Raw genomic sequence first — 16,832 nt, 5'->3', positions numbered from 1 at the left:
TTCAGTGCATAAAATCTATTCTTTAGATGGTCTCTAAATTCAGGAGGGATATTATCAAGGTCATATTTTGGCCCTCGTGGACTTGTTTTAATTATCTTCAACTTCAAGTTGAACTTGCATATGAGCAGTTGATGGTCTATTCCACAATCAGCTTCTGGCTTTGTTTTGGCTGAAGATATTGAACTTTTCCATTGCCTCTTGCCACAGATGTAGTCAATCTGATTCCTGTGTATTCCATCTGGTGAAGTCCACGTGTATAGTCATTGCTTAAGTTGTTGAAAGAAGGTATTAGCAATGAATAAGTCATTGGTCTTGCAAAATTCTGTCATGCAATCTCCAGCATTATTTCTGTCACCAAGGCCATATTTTCCAACTACCGATAACTCTTCTTTGTTTCCAACTTTTGCATTCCAGTCACCAGTAATAATCAACACATCTTGATTGCATGTTTGGTCAATTTGGCTTTGGTGGGTGGTGTGTAAATTTGAATAATAGTCATATTAACTGGTCTTCCTTGTAGGTGTATAGATATTATCCTATCACTGACAGCGTTGTACTTCAGGATAGATCTTGAAACATTGTTTGTGATGATGAATGCCACACCATTCCTCTTCAGTTTGTCATTCTTGGCATAGTAGATCATACAGTTGTCTGATTCAAAATGGCCAAAACCAGTCCATTTCAGCTCACTAATACCTATGATATCAATCTTTATGCGTTCCATTTCATTTTTGACAACTTCCAATTTTCCTAGATTCATACTTCATAAATTTCATGTTCCAATTATTAATGGATGTTTGCATCTGTGTGTACTCATTTTGAGTCATGCCACATCAGCCAGTGGAGGTCCTGAAAGCTTTACTCTATCCATATCGTTAAGGTCATCTCTACTCTGAGGACTCAGCTCTTCCCCAGTCAAATTTTGAGTGCCTTCCAGCCTGATGGGCTAATCTTCTGGTACTTATCAGACAGTATTTCAGTGCTATTCATAAGGTTTTCACTGACCACTTCTTTGAGAAGTGGATGGCCTCTTCCTTCTTCTGAGTCTGTCTTAGCCCAGAAGCTCTGCTGAAACCTGTCCACCATGGGTAACCCTGCTGGCATTTTGCAGCACAGTAGTATAGCCTCCAGCCTTACAGCAACATGTAAGCCACCACAGGACAACAAACTTCCAAAAAATTAGCCACTGAAAACCCTATGGAGCACAGTTCTACTCTGACACCCATGGGGTCACTATGAGTCTGTATTGATTCCACAGCAACTGGTACCTCATAGAGTAAGGGTTGATATGAGGGAAGCCAGGTGCAGCACCTGGCACATAATAGTAAAAGGTGTTCTAGTTTCACTGCAGCAAAATGGGAAGACAGAAAGGTTAGTAGACAGATGCCCCATGTGTCAACATAAAGTCCCTGATACCAACATTCTGCCTCCTGGGTTTTCAGTTTCTGAGAATCTTTTGCCAGCATTTCCAGGCAGTTACATACAGGGCAGTGATGGCCTGGGGTTCCTGTACAGCCTAGCCTCCTGGCCCACCATCATCTGTGTTCCATTCGCTTCCTAGGGCACTTTCTCTTTCCCTGTGGTCACTGTCTACAGAGCCTCCTGCTTTCCTGTAGTTCCACCTTCCCATGGTGATACTCAAGTTGGTACCTTTAGAAAACTGCAGAATGAGGCCCTATCTGCACATCACTTAGGCTAGCACTGGGCAAGATAGCTGAGGCACACAGTTGAGAATTGGCAGACAGGTGGAAGTCAGGTGGACAAACAGTGCAGCTGAGTTGAAAAGAAATGTGCTAGTAGGTAACTAGGGCCTTGAAAACAGGCATACCTGGACTTGAATCCCACTTTTGACACCTACAGTTGTGTGGCCTAACCTTTGCATCATTTGTAAAATGGGATGTTTACTTATGTGAAGATCTATACAGTGGGCTTAGCCTGAGGCCTTCCACACAGTAGGTGTTTGATTAAAGCAAGCTGTTGTTGGGTTTTTTGCTTTATTTATGGTTTTGTTTTTATTCTGGGCTCCTCTTAAGACTCGGTCTCTCTTGTTTCTTGGAGGTCAGGTTGCCAAACTTTTCCAGGACTCGAGTCTGGGAAACAACGTTAACATCCTCGTAACACGCCTCATCCTGCTCACGGAGGACCAGGTGCGAGTACCCGACCCCTTCCCTACCATATCAGCAGTGCTTGCCCTCCCCAGGGTGACTGGCATCCATGTGCCTCACTCTGTCCACCCTCAGCCCACCCTGGAGATCACCCATCATGCTGGGAAGTCCCTGGACAGCTTCTGTAAGTGGCAGAAATCCATCGTGAACCGCAATGGCCACGGCAACGCCATTCCGGAGAACGGTGTGGCCAACCACGATACTGCAGTACTCATCACACGGTGAGGGCCGGAAGGCTCTAGGACTTGGGTCAGGGGACTACCAAGGTCCAAGCTGGGAGGGTGAAGGAGAGACTGGGAAGCTTCGGCTATCCTTGGGGGAGCCAGGGACAGGAAGGGGCATGCAAATGTGGGGAGTACGTGATGGGCCATTTGGGCACTGATGCACTGACTGATGTATTCACTCTTCATTCATTCATTCATTCACTCACTCACACACATATCCCTGGCATCTCCAAAGTCAGCTGGGGCCAGTGCATAAATCTTCAAGTCTAGGCAGAGCTCAGCCTCCAGAGATGGGTGTCAGGGGATCCAAGGGGCTTAGGGAGGAGCCCAGTCCCCTCAGTCTCCTTATACTCCTCTCCTTCCACAGCTATGACATCTGCATCTACAAGAACAAACCCTGTGGCACCTTAGGTACCCAAGCCCCATAGATTATAGGCTCCTGTGAAGGAAGTGGGCTGTGGGACCCTGGCCCTAAGGGGACACCAGGCAAGGTGGATGGGGCTGGCTAGCCCAGCTCCGAGCCTCCAGCCCTAGTCCACATGCCCGTTTCCCAGGCCTGGCCCCTGTGGGTGGGATGTGTGAGCGTGAGCGGAGTTGCAGCATCAACGAGGACATCGGCCTGGCCACGGCATTCACCATTGCTCATGAGATTGGACACACGTGAGGCCCAGGGACACAGGAGGGGGAAAACAGCAGGGGCTGGGCGGGTCCTTGGTGTCCAGCAGAGCTAACACCACACTTTGCAGGTTCGGCATGAACCACGATGGCGTGGGGAACAGCTGTGGTGCCCGCGGCCAGGACCCAGCCAAGCTCATGGCTGCCCACATTACAATGAAGACCAACCCCTTCGTGTGGTCATCGTGCAGCCGTGACTACATCACCAGCTTTCTTGAGTGAGGACCTACCCACCCAGCCTGCCAAGAGGGGGTCACTCTTATGTTGGGCTGCCTCTAGGAAGGGTTCTGTCACCTGAGGCGGAGGATAAGGGCCGCTCCCTGGGAAGCCCCTGCATACTCCCAAACATGACATCTGCCTTCCTTTTGCCACAGCTCAGGCCTGGGGCTGTGTCTGAACAACCGGCCCCCCAGACAGGACTTTGTGTACCCGACTGTGGCGCCTGGCCAGGCCTATGATGCAGATGAACAGTGCCGCTTCCAGCATGGAGTCAAATCGCGTCAGTGTAAATACGGGGTAGAGAGAGCCTTCCTGCTTTCCTTCCTGGGAGGGGCGAGGGCACGACCACCAGGGTGGGGGTGAGCCCTTGGGGTGGGGCTGGGAGGACAGGGGTACGGGGTGTACAGATGTCACAAACAGATGATCCTCAGAACAAGACAGGTTTCTAGGATGAAACTCTTGGTTCTCCAGACCCTTCCAGATTTGGGGGCTGGAGAGAGCCCCAAGAAGCCCACTCTGTCTAGCACCTCAAGCTACCTGTGGGCTGCAGAAGATCAAAGTCTTAAGACCCCTAAGTGGGCAGTTTTTAACCAAGTGGCCAGACATAGTAAAGGTCGTTTCCTAGGGGATGTGCCTTCTTCCCTCCTTGGCAGAGCACTGGACCAAGCCTTCCAGGAACACCATGTCTTCACTCTCCTTGTCCCTACAAGCCTGCTTGGCCTCAGCCGTTGGCCAGAGGTCTCTGAGCCTCCTGACCACTCCTCCTCTCTCTCAAGGTTTAGACTCAGCTCCTGAAGCTCCATCTGTGCATAGAGAAAGCACCAAGGTCCCACAGTCCCACCAGCTACCCCCAGAAATTTCAAGACCTGCTAATTTCCTGCCTCAACCACCAGAGGCCACTGCTCAGCCAGGGTCTACCCCTTGGCTCCCTAAAAACTCCCCGACTCCTAGAGCCCTGAGCCCAGTCCCAACTCTCCATGCCTTCAAGACTCAAAGGATCAGAAAGTTTGTACAACCATGTTCAAGTTAACACTATGGCAACTTAAAGTGGGCAGTGGGTGGCTGTTAAAATGCACTCACTTCATTTTCTTGATTCACACTGAACAGCTACCAATTGAAGAGAAGGAGACAAACCCTGGAACAATTTCTATTAGCAATCCATGCTTGTGCCCCACCCCAGCCCTAACTTGGCTAGTAACTTCAAGGCCTTCCAGTGACCCTTGAGAAGCTACTGCATCCTGGATATTCTAACAACATTTACTGAGCACTCACTATGTGCTAAGCATGTCATATGCATCATCTCACTTAAACCCCAAGCAATCTTATGATCCCCATGTTACAGATGAAAGGACTGCTGCCTAGGTAGGTAGACTTGTTCAGGATCACAATTTGAGGACATGGTAGAGCTGGAATTTGAACCTAGGTCTCTCTCTGACTCCAGATTTTAAAAGGCAGGGGAGAGAGAACCCATCAGAATATCAGGCTTGGGTTGATGCTGGCTATATGTTGAATTGAGGAAATATATTTACTATGTATAAGTGGGCTAATATATGTAAAGAGCTAGGCCTGGTGCCTAGTCCAGGGATATCTGTGGTCATTGTTACCCAGTAATAGGGAATTTGTTCAAGCCCTGTCATGTTTACCTCACAGCCTTGTAATATAGGAAAACAGGTATTAGCTTACCTCTCCTATAGACGAGGAGACTGAGGCCCAGAAAGGGGAATTGTGTTGCAAGTAAGTGGTTGAGTTGAGGCCTCCCAGAGTGGACCGGGACTTATTTAGCTACACCACAGTGCCCCCTTAGGGAGAAGAAGCCTGAAGCCAAGCTGGAATAGATGTTCTCTTTAAGAGGTGTCAGAAGTGGGATTGGGGCCAGACTAATATATTTAGAAATGGCCAGAGGGACATGGTCTAAGTGAAGTGAAAACTGAGTTTTCAGCCAAGAAATGGTTTCTGAGAGGACAGAACATGGGGACATTCTGGAGCAGATGTGATGGAACAGACAAACCTTCAAACTCCTCATGGGTAGGCATGGCCCTTCCTACAGCCATGAGTGGGTCAAATCCCAAATTCTTAAAGCTTGGGAGGACTAGGTTTCAAGAGAGAAGTGCATGTCTTTATAAAAGGGTTGGGGCATCACCCTTCTCAGAAGACCCTTTGAGATGGACAGTATATAAACTAAATGGCCTGAGGTATGGCCCTAGCTGAACCCATTGTGGCTGATCTCACCTCCTACCAGGGACAGGACTTGTTGCCAGGCTTGGGCCAGCCCAGGCAGGATTCAAACAAAAAAACAATAGGCTGATTTCTCACTGAAGAAAGAACATCATCTCATACAGGACCCAACCTGACCTTGACCCCTCCTCCGTTCCCCATACCTTAAAAACTTTGGGGGTTTCCCCAATTTAGAGGCACCAGGAGAACCACCCAGCTGGGGAAATCAGAGCTGGATGGAGCCCTTGAACTGGGCCACCTTCAGGCCTGATTTTTCAGAACCACTGCTATCCCCCAAAAGAAGCCAGATTCCTTCCTATTCGGCCCTCCTTAGCAGGTCCCAAGCTTCCTCTGGACACAGATGTTAGTAGCTGTGACCTTAACCTGTCTGATCCTTGGCTTTCTCGCGGTAAAATGGAGAAATAATGCCTAAAGGTAAAGCCCATAGTTGTTTCATAAGCACGGGTTATTGGTGGAGGAGGGGCCCCAAGCCATACCCCAAAAGAGGACCCAAGAAGACCCTGTGAGATGCAGGAGAGGAGCGCTGGAGCCCTGCCCCAGGCCGGCAGTGAGCAGGACGTCAGGGTCCTCCCGAGCCGGGCGGGCTGCCTGAGGGAGGGAGAAGGGAGGGCGAGCCTGAGCGGGCGCCTCGGCCCGCAGGAGGTCTGCAGCGAGCTGTGGTGTCTCAGCAAGAGCAACCGGTGCATCACCAACAGCATCCCGGCCGCCGAGGGCACGCTGTGCCAGACGCACACCATTGACAAAGGGGTGAGCGCCGGCCACGCCCCTCGCGTTTGTGTAGGGGTTGGGCCCGCCCCCTGCTCATGACCAGCTGTCTAGGCCACGCCCCTACGCTCCTGCCTGTCTCTTCCCGGCTCTCAGGCCCCGCCCTTGTCCTTACTCATCCACGCTGTCCCTGAGGGGCTTGGGAAGGGGGCGGGGCCGGACTCACCGCTGGTCCCTTCCCCATCGCCTTAGTGGTGCTACAAGCGCGTGTGCGTTCCCTTCGGGTCGCGGCCAGAGGGCGTAGACGGAGCCTGGGGCCTGTGGACCCCGTGGGGCGACTGCAGCCGGACGTGTGGCGGCGGCGTGTCCTCCTCCAGCAGGCACTGCGACAGCCCCAGGTCAGCCCTCGAGAGCTCCCCACAGGTGAGCGGGGCCGGTCCCCGCCCCTGTCCTCCCTCCCCACCCCATCTCTTTCCTTCCTCCCTCCTCCAGGCCGACCATAGGGGGCAAGTACTGCTTGGGCGAGAGACGGCGACACCGGTCCTGCAACACGGACGTGAGTCCCCTCAGAACCCCAAGCCCTTTATCCTTGGTCCCTTTGCCCTCGGGGAACAGCTCCAGGGCCTGCAGCACCCACACCTGTTCCTGGACCCCTGCTTCATCCCCTCGCATTTTCTCAGTAATCTGGCCCTTTCTGACTCTTTTTTTCTTTTAGTATTTTATTTACTTTTGGTGGCAGTATGTATAACCAATCATACATCCACTCACAGTTTTCCCACACACAGTTCAAGTAACACTGGTTCCATTTTTGACACCGTTACCTTTCTCCCGGCCTCTGCCGGTACTGTTTCCTCACCATTAGTGTAGACCCTGCCCTTCAAGGTCTCTCATCCGCTTCAGATGGACTAAAGCAGTTAGCGGTTTCTCACAGCCGTCAAGTCGATTCTGACCCATCACGAGCCCTATTGGGGTTCCTGGGCTGTAAAGTTTACAGAAGCAGACCCCTTCATCTTTCTTCCACAGAGCGGCTGGGGGGTTTGAACCGCGGGCCTTTTGGTAAGCAGCCAAATGCCTCAACCACTGAACTACCAGACTCTTGTTAGCAGTTTAAGCTCATATAATTATTTATAGGAGTGCCTAAGGCATCTGACTGCTAACCAGAAGGCTGGCAGTTCAAACTCACCAGCCACTCCTCAGAAGGAAGATTGGACAATCTACTTCCATAGAGACACCACCTTGGAAACCCAAGGAAGGGTCGCTATGAGTCGTGATCCACTCAGCGGCAGTGAGTTGGTTGGTTGGTTGGTTTTGGTATGCTCAAAGCAAACGTTTCTATTAAAATTGTTTACTTGAATCATGGCTTCATGAGATAGTTTCAGCTTAAAGTTTAAAGGTTGATTCTGAGCATTAGGTGTGGGTGTTCCCTCAGTCTCAGTAGATCTATGAGTTTGAGGTTCGGTTCCATTCTTCCCCTGCTTTTGATCTGGATCCATCTGTCGGGTCCTCTGTCAGAGTGGTCAGTCATGGCAGCCAGGCACCATCCAGTTCTGCTTTCACAGTGATTACCCTTTTCTTTATATGTTCAAACTCAGCAGGTAACTCTCCCCCCTTGAAATAGTCCCTGGATTCCCATAACCCTCTGCAGTTACAGCCCGGTCTGCCCCTCCCCCACTGCCCTCTGCCACCCACTTCCAGCAACATCACTGAGCTCCCCCTCACCAAGCCCCCTTGCCCTCTAGCCCAGAGACCACTGTCTCCATTCTGCAGCCCCCCTTAACTTCCTGTACTTCCAGTCACCACTCCCTCAGTCTCTCTCGGCTTGTAGCTTCCCTGTCTCTTTTAAGCCAAACCAGTTGCCATCAAGTCAGTTCCAACTCCTAACGACCCCGTGTGTATCAGAGTGGAACCATAGGCTGTAGGGTCTTCAGGGGCTGATTTTTCTGAAGTAGTTCACCAGGCCTTTCGTCCTGGGGCTTTTCCTCCACTGTTTGTTAATACTAGCTTTCCCCATGGCTGGGGGCCGGATGTAGACAAGTCTTACGTGTACACAGCTGTCCACTACTTGTCACTGGAGGAACTCATGTCTCCAGGACACTCAGAAGTTCAAAACGGGACTCCGCATTTTCCCCAAAACCTGCTCCCACCTAGGCCTCTCTCTCAAGAAAGACCCCACTGTCGTCTGCAGCCAGAATCCCAGCCGTCATCCCCAGCTTGCCCCAGCCTCTGATGAGGTCTGTTGTTGGCTGCTGAGGTGGCCCCTGACTCATGGCAACTGCATGCACAACAGAACCAGATGCTGCCCAGGCCTGCGCCATCCCCGTGGTCAGCTGAGGATTAGACTGTTGGGATCCACAGGGTTCTCACTGGGTGATTTTCAGATGTTCATTACCAGGCCTTTCTTCCTAGTTTTAATCTGGAAGCTCCATTGAAACCTGTAGTTCCACTTGAAATGCATCCCAGCGAGGCCCCCATCTGTCTCCTTGGGGCCAGCACAGCCTCTGCCCCAACTCCAGCCCCCTCATCTGGCCTCCCTCTCCCTCATACCCCCAGGACTGTCCTCCCGGCTCCCAGGACTTCAGGGAGATGCAGTGCTCTGAGTTTGACAGTGTCCCCTTCCGTGGAAAGTTCTACACGTGGAAGACATACAGAGGAGGTGAGTGGGGGTCTCGGAGGGCAGCGTGGGAGTGCTTAGTGGATGCTGCGTCATGGGCTCTGCCCTGAGCTGAGTGCCCAGAGTTGGGCTCCATGGTGCTGGATGCTGAGAACTCCCTGCTCAGCCCACCCACCCAAGTTGGGACTGGGCTCTGGCCCTTTGGCCTCACATCCCATGGGAAGAGGGCAGTGGTCCAGGGCCCTCGGTGTGACGGGGCTGTGCCCCCCAGGGGGCGTGAAGGCCTGCTCACTCACGTGCCTAGCAGAGGGCTTCAACTTCTACACGGAGCGGGCAGCAGCTGTGGTGGACGGGACGCCCTGCCGCCCCGACACGGTGGACATCTGCGTGAGCGGCGAGTGCAAGGTGGATGAGACCCCTGGGAGAATGGGTTGTAGGGGGCCAGGTGGGTGTCTCACTGATCCTTCAACCCCACCCTTCCCAGCACGTGGGCTGTGACCGGGTTCTGGGCTCTGACCTGCGTGAGGATAAGTGCCGTGTATGTGGTGGCGATGGGAGTGCCTGCGAGACCATCGAGGGGGTCTTTAGCCCCACCCTGATGGGGGCCGGTAAGAGACCTCAGCTTCCCTCCCATCCTCCTGCTTGGGGCCAGGCGGTCGGGGCAGGACTTTATAGCCAAGATCAGGAATCCCTGGGACCCTGGAGCCCCCCAGACCTGGGTTAGGAAGGACGACCTCAGTGACTGCTTACAGCAGACCCTTGTGCTAAACCTTGGTAGTTAGGGTGTTTTAGGTGATGCGAGGGAGTCCCTGGGTGGTGTGACTATTTAACGTGCCGGCTGCCAACCCAAAGGTTGGAGGTTCAAGTCCACCCAGAGCTGCCTTGGAAGAAAGGCCTGGCGATCTACTTCCACAGACTCAGCCCTTGAAACCCTGTGGGGCACAGCTCTGCTCTGATTACACCTGGGGTTGCCATGAGTCAAAATAGACTCAACACCAACTGATTTTTGGTGTTTTAAAGGGATGGGAGCCCAAGTTTCCCCATTTCCAGACTTGGGGGGAGGTCTTGTGCCAAGTCACAAGAGGTCCCTTTGAGCCACAAGAGACTGAGAGGCTCGTTGTCTATGTGAACAGGAAAAGGCTTACCAGAGGAAGGGGTAATCAGAGTGTGGAGAGCTTAATCGACCTTCCTGGCCTAAGGGAGAAAGTGCTTTGAGAAGGAGAAAGGTCCATGGCGGGAAGGTTTCAAAAACTCTGGGGAAGGTGGTGCTAATGCTGCCAGAAGGAGGGAGTGTGCAGGGTGAGATGGGGGAGACCCACCAGACGGGAGCTCACAGGCCCACCAGGAGCAGGTTGCCAACATGGGGTTTCATTCCCCTGTTGTTGTTGTTGTTGTTGTTATGTGCCGTCGAGTCGGCCCCGAATTATAGCGACCCCTCCTTGGGTTTCTGAGGCAGTATCACTACAGAAGTAGATTGCCCCACCTTCCTTCTGAGGAGTGGCTGGTGGGTTTGAACCACCAGCCTTCTGGTTAGCAGTCAAGTGCCTTAAGCACTACGCTACCAGAGCTCCGTTCATTCCCCTAGCAGGGTTAGATTGGGGTTTGGCAAAGGCCAGATTGGCAGCTGGTGTCATAAGTAGGATAACGTGACTGGGAGTCAGGAGGGACAGTGAAGATAGAGAAGAAGGAGATGGCCTCAAGACAGATTCAGGAGCTAGCACAGCAGGCCCTGGGGACTGACTGGAGGTAGTGGGGAGGGAGACAGGGCTCCACACCCACATCCATGTGAACAACGTGGACAATGGGCTATCTTTAAAACTAGGGCTAGCAGGGAGAGCAGGAAAGGTGCTGAGTTAGGACGTGGGGAGCTTGAGAGGGGTCTGAAGGACATCACAATGAGGACAGTGAGGGTCAGGTGGGTCCCAGAAAGAGAGCTGAGCAGGTGATGGAGATTGGGGGTCCTCAGGCCTGGGGGACACTGATCTGACCCCCAGAATTCAGAAGAGCTGATTGATCCCTGCCCTGGGGGTAAGAGATTGTACCCTGGATGCAGGGAAAGTGGGCCCAGACACAGCGAGACTCCAGTGCAGGGTTTAGGGAACGATGGGGGTCCAGGCAGATAAGCCAGGACTCACGGGGAGCACAAGTGGGCCAAGTTAGAGGATTCACAGGTCCAAGGTCATCCAGGTAGTAAGTGGTGGATCCAGTTGCAAACCCAGCTCTGACTATACTAGACACCGCACCATGTCACGCTATGTGAGTCAAAGTCTCTGCCACGGCCCCTCCCCTCCACCTATTGTTGCTGTTACCTAGGCCTGCTTATTGGGGTGGTGGAGGAGTCATACCATTTTGGTGATTGGAGAGGTAGGAAAGTTTGGGTTCAAATCCCAGCCCAACCGCTCGCTAGCTCTAAAACCTGGGGGATTTGCTTAGCTTCTCCGGGCCTCAGTTTTTCCATTGAATTCATGGGCTGGAGTGGGATGCAGTGGGATGTCATGTGAGCACTTAGCAGGACCTGGTACACAGAGAGCTCTGTATGGTTAGCTGTGAGCATCAGGGGCCAGAGGTGGGGGAGGAGGCAGGTGTCCAGGACAGGCCATCTGGGCACATCTGAGCTCCACTGTCCAGGGTACGAGGAAGTCGTCTGGATCCCCAAAGGCTCCGTCCACATTTTCATCCAGGACCTGAACCTCTCCCTCAGTCACCTGGGTGAGCCAGAAGTGGGGGGATGGGCATTGAGGGCCAGCGGTGGGAGGTCAGCATGGCTGAAGTCCTGACCCCTGCACCATCCCCCAGCCCTGAAGGGGGACCATGAGTCCCTGCTGCTGGAGGGGCTGCCAGGGACCCCTCAGCCCCACCGCCTACCCCTGGCCGGAACCACCTTTCAGCTGCGACAGGGGCCAGACCGGGCCCAGAGCCTAGAAGCCCTGGGACCCATCAATGCATCTCTCGTTGTCATGGTAACAGCAGGCCCAGAGGGCACTGGGGGAAGCGGCTGGAGCTCACCTAGAGCCTCCTCATGACCCCTCCAATGCCCCCTCCCCAGGTGCTGTCGCGGTCAGAGCTGCCTGCCCTGCGATACCGCTTCAACGCACCCATCGCCCGCTACGCACTGCCCCCCTACTCCTGGCACTACACGGCCTGGACCAAGTGTTCTGCCCAGTGTGCAGGCGGTGAGGCCAAGAGGAGCTGGGACGTGGGTACTGGGCACCCAGGCAGGGGTCTGGGCTGGCAGGGCTGAGCGGGCCTCTCGCCCCGCCCCAGGTAGCCAGGTGCAGGCTGTGGAGTGCCGCAGCCAGCTGGACAGCACCGCTGTGGCCCCACACCACTGCAGCGCCCACAGCAAGCTGCCCAAGAGGCAGCGTGCCTGCAACACGGAACCCTGCCCGCCAGAGTGAGTGCCAGCGTGTCACCTGGGTCAGGGGAGAGTGCTCCTGGGGGTGGGGAGCAGGTCAGGGCTGAGTCGGAGTGACAGTGCTCCCAAGATGGGGGAGCCCGTGTTGGTGGGCGTCAGGGTTACAGCATGTCTGTAATTGGGGCACTAGTGCTCCTCAAGCTGGGGCAGGGTCAGAACGCTGGTATTCCCTAGGCAAGCCAACTATCCCAGGTCCTCGTCTCCCTTTAGGGTAATGAATGCACTGCCCCAATCTAGGTGAGGGTGCAGGTTCCGTAAGGATGATGGGGGTGTAGAGACGTTGGTGCCCCAGGGTCAGGGTGCGGCAGCACACCCACGCTGACCTGTGAGCCATCCCGCCCCCTCCCCCTTCGCAGCTGGGTTGTAGGGAACTGGTCGCGCTGCAGCCGCAGCTGTGATGCTGGTGTGCGCAGCCGCTCGGTTGTGTGTCAGCGCCGCGTGTCAGCAGCTGAGGAGAAGGCGCTGGACGACAGCGCATGCCCACGGCCACGCCCACCCGTGCTGGAGGCCTGCCAGGGCCCCGCCTGCCCGCCGGAGTGGGCGGCCCTCGACTGGTCTGAGGTCAGCCACCTCTTCTTCGGTGCCCAGCCCACACCCTGTGCGGAAAAGGAAGAGGCCGGCATGGTCCCAGAATCTATGAGCCTGTCCCACCAGCCCTGGTGTTGTTACGTGCTGTCAAGTCAGACCTGACTCATAGCAACCCCTCCTTGGGTTTCCCAGGCGGTATCACTAGGGAAGTAGATTGCCCAACCTTCCTTCTGAGGAGTGGCTGGTAGGTTTGAACCGCCATTCTTCTGGTGAGCAGTCAAGTGCTTTAGGCACTACGCTGTCAGAGCTCCTACCTTCAGCTTGTCCAAGTTAGCTGCGTCCCCGTCCGCCTCCCACTGCACCTTCTGAGTGACTGGGGTGCCCACTTCCTGCACTCGGGATGATGGTATCCTCTGAGGCATGAAACATCCCTTCCAACTCCAGTGCACCCCCAGTTGTGGGCCTGGCCTCCGCCACCGCGTGGTCCTTTGCAAAAGCGCTGACCAACGTGCAACACTGCCCCCCGCACACTGCCCACCCGCAGCTAAACCACCAGCCACCATGCGCTGCAACTTGCGCCGCTGCCCTCCTGCCCGCTGGGTGGCGGGCGAGTGGGGTGAGGTAAGCAGGCTTGCCCCAGGTGGGGGGCGGGGGCGGGGCGGGGCCGGGGAGGAGGTGGCAGCTCAGTGGTCACTCCCCCTAGTGTTCCGCGCACTGCGGCCTTGGGCAGCAACAGCGTGCTGTGCGCTGCACCAGCCACATGGGCCTGCCGTCCCGCGAGTGCACTGAGGCGTTGAGGCCGCCCGCCACACAGCAGTGTGAGGCCAAGTGTGAGACCACACCCACCGAGGACGGCCCCGAAGGTACAGGAGACAGGGATGAGGTACCGGGAGGGGCCCTGTCCAGAAGCAAGGAAACCACAGGAGGGCTTTGGGGGGACTTGGCCAGTGAGTGACCCTGTACTTTCTCAAACTATCAAAATGTTCTTCCCCATTTCCTACAAGTCATCTGTCCTATGCCCTCCTCACACATTTATTAAGTGCCACTGTGCTACTACACAAAGTCCCTGAGGACATAAATGTAAACAGTTTGGTCTCAACGGCTAACCCAAAGGTTGATAATTCAAACCTACCTGGTGGTACCGTGGAAGAAAGACCTGCTTCTTAAAGGTCAAGGCCATGGGAAAATTGTGGAGCAGTTCCACTTTGTACACATTGGGTTGCCATGAGTCAGGAACTTGCCAACAATAGGTTTTGGTTTTTTGGTTTATGGTACTCCAAAACTCAGCTCCTTCCTGATGACATGGGAACATAAGCGTCCTTTGACAGCTGAAGGAATCCCTGGGTGTTACAAATGGTTAACGCACTTGGCTGCTAACCAAGAGGTTGGAGGTTCACGTCCACCGAGAGGGGCCTCAGAAGAAAGGCCTGGTGATCTTCCAGTCCGTCACTGACAACCCTGTGACACACATGGTGTTGTCATGAGTCAGAATCAACTCCAGGGCAACAGTTTGGTTTGACAGTTGAGGGTATCATAGCAGAGAGACTAGGTCATGACTAGGAAGCACTATGCTGGCATGAGGAGGGGCGCAGAGATCTGATTCCCTCCTCCTTGTACAACCAGAGTGCAAGGATGTGAACAAGGTCGCCTACTGCCCCCTGGTGCTCAAATTCCAGTTCTGCAGCCGAGCCTACTTCCGCCAGATGTGTTGCAAAACCTGCCAGGGCCGCTAGAGGCACGCGGCACCCGGAACCACAGCGGGGCGCCGGCGACGGGGAGGGGGGTGTTCAGGCCTGCCCTTGGCGGGGCCGAGGGGCGGAGCAGGCGGAAGCTGGGAGGGAAGGGTAGGGTGGAGCTTGAAGTTATTTATTGGGAAGCCCTGCAGGCCTCCTGACTGGGGGATGGGGAGGGGATGGCCACCTCCTGGCCCCTTCCTCATTCCCTCTCCTGGTTCATACCGTAAGACCCCCTCCAGGGTGGGAGAGGGAGACACTTGTTCTCCCCTAGACCCTTTAACCCACCCCTAGGGAGCCCCTTTGATGAGACTATGTACTGTGAAGAGTGGGGGTGGAGGGGGGTCTACCGGTGCCCTGCCCCCCAGCACTGCCCCTCCTTCCCCACTCTGAGCTGGGAGAGAAGGTTTAGCACCACCTCCATGACGCCTTCCCCGACCTGACCAGCTACAGGGGTGGTGAAGAGCTGGGAAGACACACCTCAACCTCAGCCCTGCCTGTGCCAGGGGGACCCTGACATCCAGCTGCACCCCATCATGGTGCTACAGGCCCTGCCCTGGGGCCCACAGACCCCTCACTGGGACGCCCCCCATCAATAAAGTTCTGTCTTGTGTAGATTCCCGCGTGGAGGTGGGTGTGTGTCCGTGTGTGGGTCACATCCAGCCCCTTCCCCCCAGCCCCTCACAGGTGGGCCCCCGTACCAAAAGGGAGCTTTATCAAAACAGACAAGGGAAAGGGCAGAGCCTCACGGAGGCTCTCAAAGCTACCCGGTGTGGCGCTGGCCACCCCAAGCTGCCAGACTCCCAGGCACTCGCAGCTCCAGGCACTGCCGGCTCCGTGAAGTTCCTCAATCTTGCCCCCTCCTTCCACCTCCGGGCATTTTCTCCAGTCATTTACTCCTCTGGGAACACTCCCCTCCCCGTCTTCACCTGATAACTCCAACTCACCCTCGAGCCTCAGCGCCAACGTCACCACCTCCCAGAAGCCCGCCCTGCATGGTGGAGTTCGCCTTAGCGCCTAGAGGCATCGCTGAGGTCCGCGTGTCCAAACCTTGGTCAGCAAAGGCCCCAAGATTCAGGGCGGGACGGGCTTCCTATCTTTGGCCACTAGGGGGCGGCTCGTCCCGATACGGTCTAGGCGGGAAGCTGGTGAGAGGTCGTGGCGTGGATCAAACGCCCATCCCAGCCAGGCTGCCTCAGGGTCAGGTTTTGCCTCAGCTACCTCCTGGCGCTCTGGTAGCATAGTGGCTAAAGCACTTGACTGCTAACCAGAAGGCTGGCGGTTCAAACCCACCAGCTACTCCTCAGAAGGAAGGTTGGGCAATCCTACTTCCGTAGTGATACTGCCTCGGAATCCCAAGGAGGGGTCACTATGAGTCGGGCCGGCTCGACGGCACATAACAACAACATACTGGCCCGCGGTATGGGGAAAGGACCACCTCCTGGAATTGCCATCTCCTCAAATGCCACGAGGACATGACTAACTGGAGTGCTGATCTCCTGGCGATCACCGTCGGCCATATGCGCCCTACAATGAGATACAGAGGTGGTGGGAGTTCAAGGCGCCCAGGAAGTAGAAGAGCTGGAAGTTAAACCCAGAGCTGACATTCAAAGCCTGGAACCTTCCAGGTACACCTGGCTCCTGATGGCTGCCACTCCCCCACCTCCACCCCCAGACACACCTGCAGGGACAGCTCTGGAAGAGGAAGTTTGCTTTCCCTGGGTGGCGCAGACAGTCAAGCACTCCACTACTAAAGGAAAGGTTCGTGGTTCAAGTACACCTTGAGGCAGCTTGGATCTGCTTCCAAAAGGTCACAGCCTGGAAACCTGTGGAGGAGCACTGTTCTGCTCTGACATGCAAGGGGTCGCTATGCATCCAGGGCAATTCGAAGGCAGCTGGTTTGTTTTTCACCCAGAGTAGACACACATCTGAAGAGATGCTTCCCTCCACAGAGTTTTGAGCCATCTGAGGAGCCCTAACGCTTCTCGGGGCTGCCCTGAGAAAGGCCTCCAGTCCCGCAGCCAGCCAACCTGAGTGCTCCTTGCTGCAGCCTTGTCCACAAGCAATTGGAGAAGGGGCCTCCTGGGATCTGGCAGTGGGTGTCATCAGTCCTTGGCCTCTTCCTTCAGGGCCAGAGCCCCAAACAGCCAGTTCCCCACAACCTCACCGCGGCACCCCAGCTCTGTCCCCGCCTCCAGCTTCCCTCTTCCGTGGTGTAGCCCCTCCCGGCAAAGGAAGTGAGAGGGGTGCTGTTGTAAGAGGAACTGAGGCCAGGAGTTGGGTGAAAGAGCTGGATCAAGGCCATGGCCCAGCCGCCCCCCG

General features: G+C 55.0%; 1 protein-coding gene across 1 annotated transcript in view; it reads left to right on the top strand.

The window, feature by feature from the left end:
- The window catches only part of ADAMTS10 (ADAM metallopeptidase with thrombospondin type 1 motif 10), a 23,891-nt gene extending 9,381 nt beyond the window's left edge, over positions 1–14,510 (top strand). Inside the window, exons 5-24 of the mRNA XM_007953692.2 lie at positions 2,064–2,147; positions 2,241–2,386; positions 2,757–2,800; positions 2,944–3,049; positions 3,136–3,282; positions 3,439–3,580; positions 6,158–6,265; positions 6,476–6,621; positions 6,716–6,779; positions 8,774–8,876; positions 9,106–9,239; positions 9,319–9,442; positions 11,463–11,543; positions 11,631–11,794; positions 11,881–12,007; positions 12,099–12,228; positions 12,606–12,810; positions 13,222–13,398; positions 13,481–13,640; positions 14,401–14,510. Coding sequence (XP_007951883.1) covers positions 2,064–2,147; positions 2,241–2,386; positions 2,757–2,800; positions 2,944–3,049; positions 3,136–3,282; positions 3,439–3,580; positions 6,158–6,265; positions 6,476–6,621; positions 6,716–6,779; positions 8,774–8,876; positions 9,106–9,239; positions 9,319–9,442; positions 11,463–11,543; positions 11,631–11,794; positions 11,881–12,007; positions 12,099–12,228; positions 12,606–12,810; positions 13,222–13,398; positions 13,481–13,640; positions 14,401–14,510 — 2,502 coding nt within the window. The remainder of the gene's footprint in view (positions 1–2,063; positions 2,148–2,240; positions 2,387–2,756; positions 2,801–2,943; positions 3,050–3,135; positions 3,283–3,438; positions 3,581–6,157; positions 6,266–6,475; positions 6,622–6,715; positions 6,780–8,773; positions 8,877–9,105; positions 9,240–9,318; positions 9,443–11,462; positions 11,544–11,630; positions 11,795–11,880; positions 12,008–12,098; positions 12,229–12,605; positions 12,811–13,221; positions 13,399–13,480; positions 13,641–14,400) is intronic.
- The last annotated feature ends 2,322 nt before the right edge of the window (positions 14,511–16,832 follow it).

This window comes from Orycteropus afer, unplaced genomic scaffold (assembly GCF_000298275.1).
Source record: "Orycteropus afer afer isolate SDZICR_OR568_19922 unplaced genomic scaffold, OryAfe1.0 scaffold00405, whole genome shotgun sequence".
In the NCBI taxonomy this organism is placed as follows: domain Eukaryota; kingdom Metazoa; phylum Chordata; class Mammalia; order Tubulidentata; family Orycteropodidae; genus Orycteropus; species Orycteropus afer.
This window is presented reverse-complemented; position numbering and strand designations above follow the sequence as displayed.